Raw genomic sequence first — 12,764 nt, 5'->3', positions numbered from 1 at the left:
TTATTTAAAGTATTTAATTGAATAAATATTTAAAAAGCACTTTTACAAAAATTTACTAAAATCAGAAAGATTGAACAGAGGTGCTACATTTTTGCTTGAGAAGAGTGTGTGTTTTCTATTCAGGTGGGGACTTAAACCTGAATAGAGTGGGGGAACTATGATGTTACTATGTAGGCTAAAACCCGGAAGCGAGTGCATTTTCCCTTACAGAAAAACCACATGAATTTCATATGTTTTCCACATGTGTCCATATATTTTCCACGTGTGATCACGTGTCCATATATTTTTCACATGTTGCAACATAAGAGCACATGTGGAAAATGTTTCCATGTGTTAATCGGTTAACATGTGGATCACATGTTAGTTACATGTAACAAATGCCACCTATCACCACATGTGGACAACATGTGAAGTTGTTTAGTTAAATGTATATGTATAAAATGTATTTTATAAAAAAAGAGACAATATATGTATTTTAGACCCTGCTTTAAAGGTTCACAATGTTAGTTAACAATTGTGACATATAATGTCATAACATTTTGATCTGAACAAAAAATAACATCTGCTTAATATCAATGAAAAATAAAGTGCTTGCAGGATTCCTAAAGAAAACAAAACAATTGTAAAACAATAAAATAAATACAGATGTTGAACATTCTCAGAGCCTTTCAACTTGGATTTCACAGATTTTTCAGTTTGTATTTATGTTCGGTGTGGAATCGCAGAGACCGCGACGCGAGCACCGCCCCAACTGCACAAAACGCCCCCGAATTACGAGAGAAAGCTGCAGCTGCGTGGCGACACTGCCGCCTGCTGCGCCTTGCACTAGGCTCTTGACAAGGCAAGCAGCGGAACAGAGGTGGCGCTTGCACCGCGGTCCCGGGGTGGACATTACCACAAAAGCCCCAAAGGACGCCACACTTCAGCTTTGTACACCGAAACGAGAGTTGGAACATTTCTTTCATCCTCCATTACTGGCAGCGAACTATAGTAACGCTAACATTAGTGGCGTGCCTTAATATAGTATTTCTTGTAGGGATGGGTCACGATTAACGAATATTCGATTAGTTGATTTAATAATAGAATATCGAATAGGCTGTGCAAATATTTTTATTTTAAATTTTTTGGACAATAATTCTCCATTTTTTCGATGCTGACGCGTTCATTTAACCAGAGGGTGGTGCTGCCAATAACGCACCTAAAAGCTGTCATAGACAACAGAAGAACACCACTTTGTCTCACGCACACACTGTAGATTTGCGTCAGGATTTAACTGTCAAAACTTTATCTCAGGCGGCTAATTTCCTAATCTAGCATTAGCAGCGGCCCGCCTGTGACAAAATGAACTCGGGCCGAAGGTAGACATAACTACACCGAGTGCGGAGCTTTCAACCGAGATCAGCCCATAGAGAAAAGCCATCTGTCTGTCAGAAGGGTTTTGTAGAGTTGGCATGACTCCAAGCCATTATCTTCTCACCGATGCCGAGCCTGAGCTGTGCCGCATTTCAGCCGGAATTGGCCCGAATGTGCTTGCTATCTGGGATGTTCATGTTCATTTTTGATGTCCTAGCCTTATGAGCAGTTGATTTATGATAATCGATGGACTACTGTGTTAATAAGTGCCATACAAGAAAGCTACATCTTCAAGGATTTTTCGGTTTATGCAGTAAATATAGGAATAACCCCAGGGAGGATGGCTCATGGTAGTAATTCTGTAAGAAAGACTGATAGCAAAGTTTTTAAAGCAACAAACTCGAGACACTAACAGTTGATACTACATAGTGCTAAAACAATTTGAAGAATCAAATGTATCTGTTGAAATTACTGTGAGTTTGCTGTCTGTATGATGCTATTGTTCTTACATTCCACTTATCACTCAATGCACCTATAATCAGCGTGTTCTAGGCAGACAACACACTGGGTAGTGATTGGTGCTGAACATTCAAACGACACCTTAAGCATGTCATCCTTGACTGCAACCCAGCCATGAAGCTCTCTCTTCTTTGCCTTACTGTAAGCAGTCTCAGAACATGAACTACAGCTCGGTGCCACATCATCAGGTTCAGCCTGTTGAGGTGTAATAGACGTGGAAGGGTCCGAAGGATGGGTCTGTTTGGAGTTGGGCTGGGGAAGACCTTGATTAAGGTAAGACCCTTTGCAAGCCCAGCGATAAACCTCCTCACCACCTTAACGCTCCTGAAGTGTGCGCTCTTAACTGCTTTCTCATTTGGTGCCTCTATATAGATCATTCCACCAGCCAGGAATGGTGAACGAGAATGTTCTGGAGAGTGATTTTGAGCCTCTCTGTGATGGTACCACGAGGCGTCGCTCACTAGCAGATCTCAGACTTCTGGAGGGGATGTATATTCATAACAGTGAATGCAAGTAGGCGGGTGCTGAGTCTGTGGCTGTTCTATATGCAAGCATCAGTGTCTTGAACTTGATGCGAGCTGCGACTGGTAGCCAGTGCAAGGAGATAAAGGGAGGTGTGATCTTTCCAGTGGTGGACGAAGTACACAAATCAAGTACTTGAGTAAAAGTATAGATACGCATAATAAAATATTACTCCAGTAAAAGTACTCCTTTTTAAATTTTACTCAATTTAGTACTTTTGTACTTTCACTTATGTACTTAAGTAAAAAGTACTAATAGATAGATTTATTTAGCAATTTTATAAAGGCTACTTAATTTAATATTAGCATATATTTCTTATAATCCTACTGCACAAAATACCTGGGATTTTCCCAAAGTAACCATGGAGTCAAAATATATTTTTGTTGTTGATATGGACTATGCTGACGAGAGTGATGTAGTCGTTCTAATTTGTGAATGAATCTTTTGGTGCGATTTACAAACCAATTTAACACGTTCATTGAAAAGAATCAGTTTGTTTGCGAATCAGACACTGCTTCTGCGTCTCGGAGCACGTGATATATTATAAGGAGTAACGATGTTTTATTAAATATAGTGAAGTAAAAAGTACGATCTTATGCTTTGGAATGTAGTAAAGTAAAAGTTAAGTCAAAATAAAACTACTCCAGTAAAGTACAGATACTTGAAAAATGTACTTAAGTACAGTTACTGACCACCACTGCTCTAGACAAGGCCCTTCTCAATCAGTTGCTCAGTTTGGCCAGGAGGCCCGCTCTAGGAAGAGTCCTGGTGGTTCCAAACTTCCATTTACAGATGATGGAGGCCACTGTGCTCATTGGGACCTTCAATGCTGCAGAAATTTTTCTGTACCCTTCCCCATATTTGTGTCTTGATACAATCCTTTCTCGGAAGTCTACAGACAGTTCCTTGAACTTGAGGCTTGGTTTGTGCTCTGACATGCGCTGTTAACTGTGGGACCTTATATAGACAGGTGTGTGCCTTTCCAAATCATGTCCGATCAACTGAATTTTCCACAGGTGGACTCCAATCAAGTTGTAGAAACATCTCAAGGATGATCAGTGGAAGCAGGATGCACCTGAGCTAAATTTTGAGTGTTATGTCAAAGGTTGTGAATATATACATGTGATTTTTTAATAAATTTGCAAAGATTTCAAACAGACTTCTTTCACGTTGTCATTATGGGGTATTGTTTGTAGAATTTTGAGAAAAACAATGAATTGAATCCATTTTGGAATAAGACTGTAACATAACAAAATGTGGAAAAACTGAAGCGCAAAAATATTAAGACAGTATAAAGAGAGACAGCGAGAGAACATTCCTCAAGTCAGTTCATTCTTTTGTGTTTATTCTGTTTAGACAGTGACTAAAAGATAGTAATTCATTACATTTTCACCAACCAGTATCCATGATCTCATTGCAGACCTCCAGACCCTATATCGGTTATGCTGGTTATCAGGTATATAAACCAAAATAATCAATGTTTATATAAAAAACAAAAAAATCAATATCAGTCCATCTCTACAGTATTTATGCAAAGATCCTGAATCTAAGGACAGAAGCATGCTGAAATCTAAAATGTAATGTCAATAAGTGAACTTTTCAAGAATAGTACATTTTAAATGGATGAAAAATGTAAACTAAAGAAAAAATGGTTGAGCTACAAATATGAAAAAATCCTTTTACTTCAGGTGCACAGAGCCAAGTGTATACTTAATTAAAACCAGAAAAACAAATAGTCCTTTTTTTTTTATTCCCATGCACCCTGCACTTTTTGCACAATGCAATTAAAATTTTCATATATATATATATATATATATATATATATATATATATATATATATATATATATATTTTTTTTTTTTTTTTTAAATCAGTGTGGCTAGCAACCTTTTGCTCATTAAAAAGATAAAGAATAAATGACAACAACACCAAACAATATAACTGCTCTTTTGGCATATTTATGAGAGCATTGACAACACAACTGTCCTCTTGATCAAACAATCCTGAGAATTACCGTATTGTCCCGAATATAAGACGACCCTGATTATAAGACGACCCTTTTTCCAGATGTACCTTTTGGAAAAAGGCTTTTTGAAAACCAAATCTTGTTTTCTTGTTTGTTTGTTTGTTTTTCTCTCTGTAAAACACATTTTTTTTCTTAAATTATTTTCAAATTGCATATTTTTCCTATTTTAATTTTTGTTTTGAAAGTATGGTAAATACTGGTAAAATGTACCAACAATGACATTGAAAAATATACACTTTTTGATATACCATAAAAATAACAGGTAGCCCATCTGAATTATATAACATTTAGGCTATCCATCTCATAGTAGCCAACCAAAATTTTATTAACAGTAGAAGTGAAATCTTATTGTAGTCTTCAAATCTGGGCACTGTCTTATGTTTTAAAATCACTTACAGAGGAAGTTTGGTTCCATCAGGTTAACATGACAGTCACGACTAGTATAATAGGGATGTTCATTTTAACCGTTTAACCGTTAACCGACCGATAAGAATTTTGACCGATTAATACAATCAGTTAAACGGTTTAAAGTCACTTATTTATTTTTTTCAGTAATTTATCAAGATATTTTAAAAGGTTTACTGCATGGTTAAAATAAGCTACGCGTATTTTAACCATGCAACAACAACAACAAAAAAAAACTTTTTTAGAGAGAGAAAAAAATACATAAGTCGCATTTTATTATTTCATTCAGAAATAGGCCGACGCGAATTACAAATACTATAATAAACACTGTAAACATAACTATTCTATTTTAGTTCCCCTCACTCCACAACAAATCCTTTCAATTAACAGTAGGCTATTTAGAAAAGAACAAGAATTACAAATGTAAGAAGCTATAGCGACAAACCAAAACGAATTAAGGCTAAAACGAAACCGAAACCAATGTTGGGTCTCTCGTTCGACACAAAATCAAATGCTTCCGTATTCGCGATGTATTTGAATGCCAAAATATTATTTACCTTTTATGTACAGGCCTACTTCACTCGCGTTCCAATATCCATGTAAAACAAAATGTTGTGCATAACTTCAAGGCAGTACGGTGATAATTTAACGGCACAGATTTTACTACATATTTAAACTGAGTAGTGTTTTTTTTTTTTTCATATGTTTGACTGATTGTTTTTTTATAATGATAATGAACAGGCTGCATTGTCAAAGTAGAATGCTTAACCGTGTGTGCGCGCATGCGGCGCTGGAGAAATCACTTTTTCTTTTTTTCTTTTTTTTTTTCCTTCTAACAGTGGAAGCACTCCTTTTAGTCATGAAGATAATCGGAATTGTAAAAGGTTAGGGTTGTTTACTGCTTTTTGCGCATGTAAAATTAATCCCCGGAAAACAAATGTTAGTATTTTTAATGGGTCACAGACACTTATTCTTTCTAATTTAATTTTAATTCTAATTTAAAATAATCTTGTCGGTTAACGGTTAATAATCGGTTAACGAGCGTCGGTTGTCGGTTAGAAAAAATAACCGAAATGAACATCCCTAGTCACGACTCATGCTGCTGTAAGATTTTCTTTTTGTTTTGTTTTCGCCCGCGATTTTTACAACACACATTATATTACATATTTCATGGCACACTCGTTATATGCGTTTTTGGCGCCACCTATTGTTGTGGGTGTATTACTGACATGTCAAAGTCTAGACCCCGAATATAAGACGACCGCGTTTTTTCAGATGTATTTCCAAGAAAAAAACGTTGTCTTATATTCGGGACAATACGGTACTTTTCGAATAGTATTTAGGAAGTGAGAAAGAGGGAGAAAGGAATGAAGTAGAAAGTGAGAGAAAGGGGAAATAAGAGGAGGTTGGGAACGCTTCTGAAGTTGGAGGATGCTGCATTGAATACAATAAATCCAGGTGGGTTGCTGCCCGTGTAAGACTTGATCCAGTCCTGGTACGGAGAGACTCTTGCGAACACAGTGGGAAATGTGGGGTCAGCACATTGTATACCAAAACTCACAATGCCGGACTGAATCCACAGGGAGCCTTTCCTACTGACCATTGGACCTCCAGAGTCTCCCTGTATTGACAGACATTCAGCAGTTATATCTCTGACAGTATCCAGTGAACAACTGTTATATACAGAAGCATGCAACTGTGAAGCCCTATGGTAAAAGTATACCGGCCGTGTGTCTCTCAAAACATTTTGTTTGTTTTTTCTGTGGCCGTCATTCCTTTTTCAAGATCTAGTCGCAAGTCTTTATTTTTGTGACTTAAGTGAGAGCCCATTGAAGCAAGTGTGACCTTGCCCAATATAGCAAATCAGTCTTTTTGTATGTAGCTGACTTTAAAAAGTTATGAATAGTCTCGCAAAAAAATCAAAGGTCCCGGTTACAATGTCAGTTAAATGTGACCCAATTCCGATTTTTTGCTCATATGTGACACAGATCAGATCTGTTCTATGACAGTGTTAACAGGAAAAAAACGCATGCATTTGGATATAGTGAGATCGGATTCATGTGTGGAAATAAATCGGATATGTCATGTAAACAGGCAGATCGGATTTTACAGGCATCGCGTTCTGTACATCATTAAAACTTGACAATTTGGTACTTCTCCACAGTTTAAGGACGTGATATGGGACGCATGCTGGCAAAATGAATGTAAATGCACACGGGCTATTTTGAGCTACAGGCAAAAAAAAAAGAAAAAAGTGATAAATGTCGATTTTAGTCAAATTTGAGGTTTACACAAAAATGAGTTCATTAAGCCCTCGTTTAGCTGTCCCAATGCTCCAAATAGTAATTAAACATCTAAAAGTATCTTTAATTGTATATTTTCTGAGAGGATAACCTTTTATCCGCTCGTGCTGACTGTCATCTGGAGAGCGTGCATAACGGTGCGCGATCCTGATAAATACACAGAATTACAGTATTTCTTAAGTGAACGCTTGGGGAACTGATGGGGAAAAACATCTGATGTGTAACTTTATATGATTAGTGCATTACAGTATTACAGTGTGATTATTAATATAGTAGCCTATATATAGGAAAACTTTCATCTTTCTCATAATCGACCTTGCTGACTATATCAACTTTAAACGGGTGCAGTCATTTTTTGTCCGATTCCAAAAAAATCATACATAATTTTGAAGGTCTTTTAATGGAGAATTTTTCACATTTTCTCGACTCGTTTTGTCAGCACAGGTCACATTATTCTCGGGAGGAAGCACGTGTGGAGGCGCTAAATAACAACATCGCATGCGGGATGTTTCAGATGGTATGGCAAGTGTAAACACATGAATCGGATATGGGTCACAATTGAAAGAACGTGTAAACGGACAGCCAAAAAAATATAGGCAACAAATCGGAATTGAGCATCAAGACCTTCAGTGTAAACGAGGCCAAAGAGTAGTCATAGAGTCAAGTTAATGATCAGTGCAGTAAAGACTGGGATTAATGGAGCAACTACACTGGAAGTGTAAAGGTTGTAGGTGACAAAACTGGTGAGTAATTTTTTGCAAATTGATTTGGATTAAAAAAGGTTCAAATGAATGACTGATTTCTTACTTGACATGCACCCTTTCCTCCCTGATTTAACAAACCAGCACAAATCATATTGCTTGTGATGCTTATGTTGATCCCTCCATATGCATTAATACAGTCAGTGTCTTTCACAACTGGTATCATCACCTCCTGCAGTACCTCAGGAACCTCTGTGCCTATGACACAGATCAGAGGACAAATTTATGGCTTGTAAAAACATTTCTAGGTGAATTCTTGAGGTTTACAGTATAACTGGCAAGGAAATGTTCACTCACCATTAGGTTGCAGTCTGCCCCATCCAGTGACCCAGCTTTCTGTACCTCCAGCAAATGTGCTATTAACAGCACCCAGACAGGCCGGCCGAATGTAATCAGAGAAAGGCACAGAGGAGGAGAGCTGGATCAGTGCTATGTCATTGTCAAAAGTAGAAAAGTTAAAGTTAGGATGGTTTATGATTTGACTCGCTGTCCTGTTTGTCTCATAAGGGTTAGAGCCGGATTGGTTCAGACGCCCAAAGTACATCACAACGTAAGATGCATTGAACCTGTAAATAAAGTCTGCTTTAATCCCATTATTATCAATTTACAAATGTATTTTAAGCTTTATTTAAGCTTTCAACGTACCACTGGAAGCAGTGAGCTGCAGACAAAACCCAGTCTTTAGTGATGAGAGTCCCACCACAGAAATGGCCAAAGTCGATGCCTGCAAAGGTGAAATGAATGCTGACCTGCCACGGCCAAGCGCCTGCCGTCGCATTCTTCCCTCCAACAATCCTGTTGTTGAGAGGGGCTCGGCCACATACTGATGAGAGAAAGCAAGATTTCCTTCCTAAAATGCATCACTGACACACAAGAAACATTCTGAGTCATTGTGACAACTCACCATCTAACTGACAGAAGGAACCTGTGTGCACAGACAAAGACAAAGACAAAGACAAAGTAAGCAAAGTCATCCAGACAGAGCTGATAGACTGGTTTGAGTAGTCCACAATCACTGTTTCACCTGTTACATCAGTGCTGGTTTAAAATGACATGAAAACAAGATAAAACCTTTTACCTCGATAATAATGTTTATGGATTTTAGCCAAAATACCTGTTAAATGATTTCACGTTCATGACGTAAATAACTAACCTAAATAGTTACTTTAGTTACCATAGTTAACATCTACATCATTACGGAGCGTGGCACGGCTGCGAATCGTGTCCAGGCGGTCTGTCTAGTTTATTTTTATTTGGTTGTATTTGTTTTGTGCTTTGTGTGAACGAAAGAAATATGTTTTTTGGTATGGCTGAAGGCATGCATACACTTATGTGGATTATCGCTTTTTTGTCGTGGGGACTGTGGCAGCAAGTACAACGGACAGGTGGCGAGGTCGATAGGGATCAGCGTCTCGGGGACACCTGCCCTGCGGTTGTGTACAGCAGAGGAGCCTTGCTTGAAATGAGACACACGGTAAATCAGGGGCTCATAAAGGAGGGTGGCTTAGATTTGGCACCAGGACTCCTAGACCAAATCCCCCGAGAGCTCAAGAGATCATGCCGGCGAAAGAAGCGGGGAAGGAGAGGAGGAGTCCGGAGGCACCTGCGAGCAAGATATCTATAATCCGTCTATAATCGTCACAAATGTGAGGTCAATAAAGAACAAAGTGGAAGAGATCCGAGCCTATACAAGGTACTGTTCAGATTTTCAAAAGGCATCATGTTTGACAGAAACCTGGTTACAGACATGAACCAGTGTAAACAGAATATAACAATGCCAGGTGTTATGTGAAGCAGCCAACAAGAAAGAGTAATCTACTGGATAAATGTTTTTCAAATGTGGATAGTGCATATGTGTCGAGGATAAGACCACCAATTGCAAATTCTGATCATAATGTGGTACATCTTGTACCAACTTATAAATCCAAGCTGAAAAGCAGTAAACCTGAGAAAAAAGTGATCAGAGTTTGGTCTTCTGAAAACATCAAACAAGCATGTTTTGACCATTGCTCCCTAAATTAAATATCAGACTATATAGATTTCTGTGTGCAATCAGTGATACCAGCTAAGGAGATAAAAATCTATCCAAATAATATGATGTATATAACTAAAGATGTTAAGCAGGTGATGAATTTGAGAAAGATTGCCTTTAAGAAGAAGGATACAAAACAAATAAAGTGTCTAGAAAAGGAGTTAAAGGGGAAAATACGAGAGGCAAAGATGGCATATAGGTCAAAACAGGTGAGGAGTACTTTTGAACAATTAAACCAGAGAAAGGCTACAGGACCAGATCATGTTTAGTGCATTCGTTCTGAAAAAATTTGCAGATCAGCTTGCACCTGTATGGCAGCCTATTTTTTAGAGGTCCTCATATACTCATGTTATCCCTGATATGTGGAAGACTTAACATGTAATACCTCTTCCAAAGAAATCTGGGGCAGAAGAATTAGGGGATATTCGGCCCATAGCCTTAACACCTATTATTATGAAAACTTTAGGAGTTGTTTTACCACGATTTTCTCTAAAGTCAGTTGAGGGTAATTTCGACACTTGTCAGTTTGCATATAATCAAAATCGTAGCACTGAAGATGCAGTGGTAACATTGTTACATTTGATCTTGAAACATCTGGATAAGCCTAAAACTATAGCTCGGGCCTTCTTTTTGGACTTCACGTCTGCATTCAATACAATACAGCCAGAGCTTCTACTGACAAAAATGATTCAAATGAAAGTAAATCCTTATTTGATCCATTAGTATTATTCTTTTTTGATAGGTAGAACACAGATAGTTAAAAGTTAATCAGACATATTCGAATTCAGTAGTTACTTATTCAGGAGTGCCTCAGGGGTGTGCGAGTTCACCTTTTCTTTTTACTTTGTATACAGATGATTGTAAATCTGACAGTGTAAACACACATATTGAAGTTCTCGGATGACACAGTGTTATTGTCTTTATTGGGGAGTGAAGATGATCTCAGTATGCATCAGTATTGTACAAATAGATTAGTGGAGTGGTGTGAGAGGAATTCACTTGTTATAAATGAAAAGAAGACAAAGGAAATTATCTTTGGACTTCCAGAGAACATGTATCAAACACAAGTGACTATACATAATACATCCATTGAAATAGTGTCTGCATATTGTCTCCCTGGCTCCCTCTGCTGTCTGTGTTCTCATGTCTTTTTCGGCAGCTCGTGACAGGTGCATCAGCGCTGATCTGGCGGTGGGGCTGCGCATGTCACAAGCTGCTTCTATTCCATCTGTTGCTCATTACCTTTTCCTTTATATTTCGCCTCTGACTAGTTCTTGTTGTGAGTAGATTGATTTGTGTTCTGTGCTCTTGTGTTACACTCACGCCTGTGTGTCTGTACCCCAGGACGCGTAGAGAGAAGGACTGCCACTTGCTATCTCGCTCCACTCTTAGGTGGTTGGTCCTGTGCAAGCACTGGCTCTTGGGCAGTGATCAGCTCGTTGGGTCCGCATCTCACTGCCGACCGTAGCTGGATTACCCCAGAGACTTACTCGCTGATTTTTGTCACAGTTTTATTTGTTTTGCCATCGAATAGAAGACTGAGAGTACCATATGCTATTAGTATTAGGATATTAAATAAAGCTCATGTTCCATGAAGATATTTTATACATTTCCTACTATAAATATATCGAAACTTAATTTTTGATTAGTAATACGCATTGCCAAGGACTTCATTTGGACAACTTTAAAGGCGATTTTCTCAGTATTCTGATTTTTTTGCACCCTCAGATTCCAGATTCTCAAAATAGTTGTATCTCAGCCAAATATGGTCCTATCCTAACAAACCATAAATAAATGGAAAGCTTATATATTCGGCTTTCAGATTATGTGTAAATCTCAATTTAAAAAAGAATGACCCTTATGACTGGTTTTGTGGTCCATTGTCTCATGCATTACACATACTTACATACATACACACACACACACACACATATATATGTGTGTGTGTGTGCCTGTCTTTGTGTGCATTTTCAAACAATGCTCGAGTAATTTGCTGATGGATTTTACAGTATATGACAAGTATTACATTGTACAGTATATTACAAGTATTTTAAACATCGGCTTCTTCAAAGTCACTCAACTGCATTCTGATTCTTGACATCCTGGAATTTACATGAATTAGTCATCCATTGAAATACATAAATTCTGCATTTGTAAAGATTAGAAAAAGAATTTAAGTCTTTAGATGCAAAGGTTTTTACAATAATGAGTAGTTGTCAAGTGTGTTTACAAACATTCTTAGGAGTTAAATGCCTTGTCATTTAAATGTGCATCTGATTTTGTCATGATGTAGACTTTTTGTAAGCCCTTACCCGCTATGTAGAGAAGTGTGACTCCAGCAACACTCAAAGCGCTGTTGAACTTCATCCTTCTGTTCTGCTCTGTGATCTGACTGCTGTTTCTCCACTGTCAGGTATCTAATGAGATTGAAATCAAGTACCACTGCTTTTATCAAGAGTTCTCTGTCTCCACCCCACTACTACGTTCATCTCTGACACATTTTCAGAGAAATAAGCTTTCTGGGAACTGGTATGAATCAAGTATACAATGAACAAAGGTTTTTCTTACTATCTCTATTTGAATTTTTTCTTTCCATTTTTTTCTTTTTATTTATTTTTAGTCACCGCTATTATTAAGTCTGTGGTTGGGTCTGTGCTTTTTTTTTTAATTGAAATTTGTTCAAATTACCTTTATTTATTAATTTTTTTGAAAAGTTTCATAAATACCAACAGCTGCTTAATGCTCGAAGTAGTGAAATTGTTTAAATTTCACCTGTGTTAATTTGGATATTGTGATAAAAAACACTGACTGATATAAAAGCTTGAAAAAACCTTGAAACATCA

The 12,764-nt window shown here is 37.6% G+C and overlaps 1 protein-coding gene across 1 annotated transcript; it reads right to left on the bottom strand.

The window, feature by feature from the left end:
• Positions 1 to 4,325: 4,325 nt before the first annotated feature.
• Positions 4,326 to 12,346, bottom strand: LOC131538787 (trypsin-like). The gene is made up of 6 exons (XM_058772904.1): positions 12,234 to 12,346; positions 8,794 to 8,814; positions 8,535 to 8,712; positions 8,187 to 8,455; positions 7,936 to 8,087; positions 4,326 to 6,446 (listed from the first exon to the last, which is right to left on the bottom strand). The coding sequence occupies exons 1-6, from the start codon at positions 12,286 to 12,288 to the stop codon at positions 6,165 to 6,167; spliced, it is 957 nt and encodes a 318-aa protein (XP_058628887.1). The 5' UTR covers positions 12,289 to 12,346; the 3' UTR covers positions 4,326 to 6,164.
• Between the last annotated feature and the right edge of the window lie 418 nt (positions 12,347 to 12,764).

Source organism: Onychostoma macrolepis, chromosome 04 (genome assembly GCF_012432095.1).
Source record: "Onychostoma macrolepis isolate SWU-2019 chromosome 04, ASM1243209v1, whole genome shotgun sequence".
NCBI classification, from domain to species: Eukaryota; Metazoa; Chordata; class Actinopteri; order Cypriniformes; family Cyprinidae; genus Onychostoma; species Onychostoma macrolepis.
This window is presented reverse-complemented; position numbering and strand designations above follow the sequence as displayed.

Coding starts and splice junctions, on each gene's coding strand:
- LOC131538787 (XM_058772904.1), bottom strand. CDS start 12,288: ATGAAGTTCAACAGCGCTTTGAGTGTTGCTGGAGTCACACTTCTCTAC. Junction 8,088..8,186: donor GGGCAGACTGCAACCTAATG/GTGAGTGAACAT, acceptor TCTGTGTCATAG/GCACAGAGGTTCCTGAGGTA. Junction 6,447..7,935: donor GAGGAAAGGGTGCATGTCAA/GTAAGAAATCAG, acceptor CTGTCAATACAG/GGAGACTCTGGAGGTCCAAT.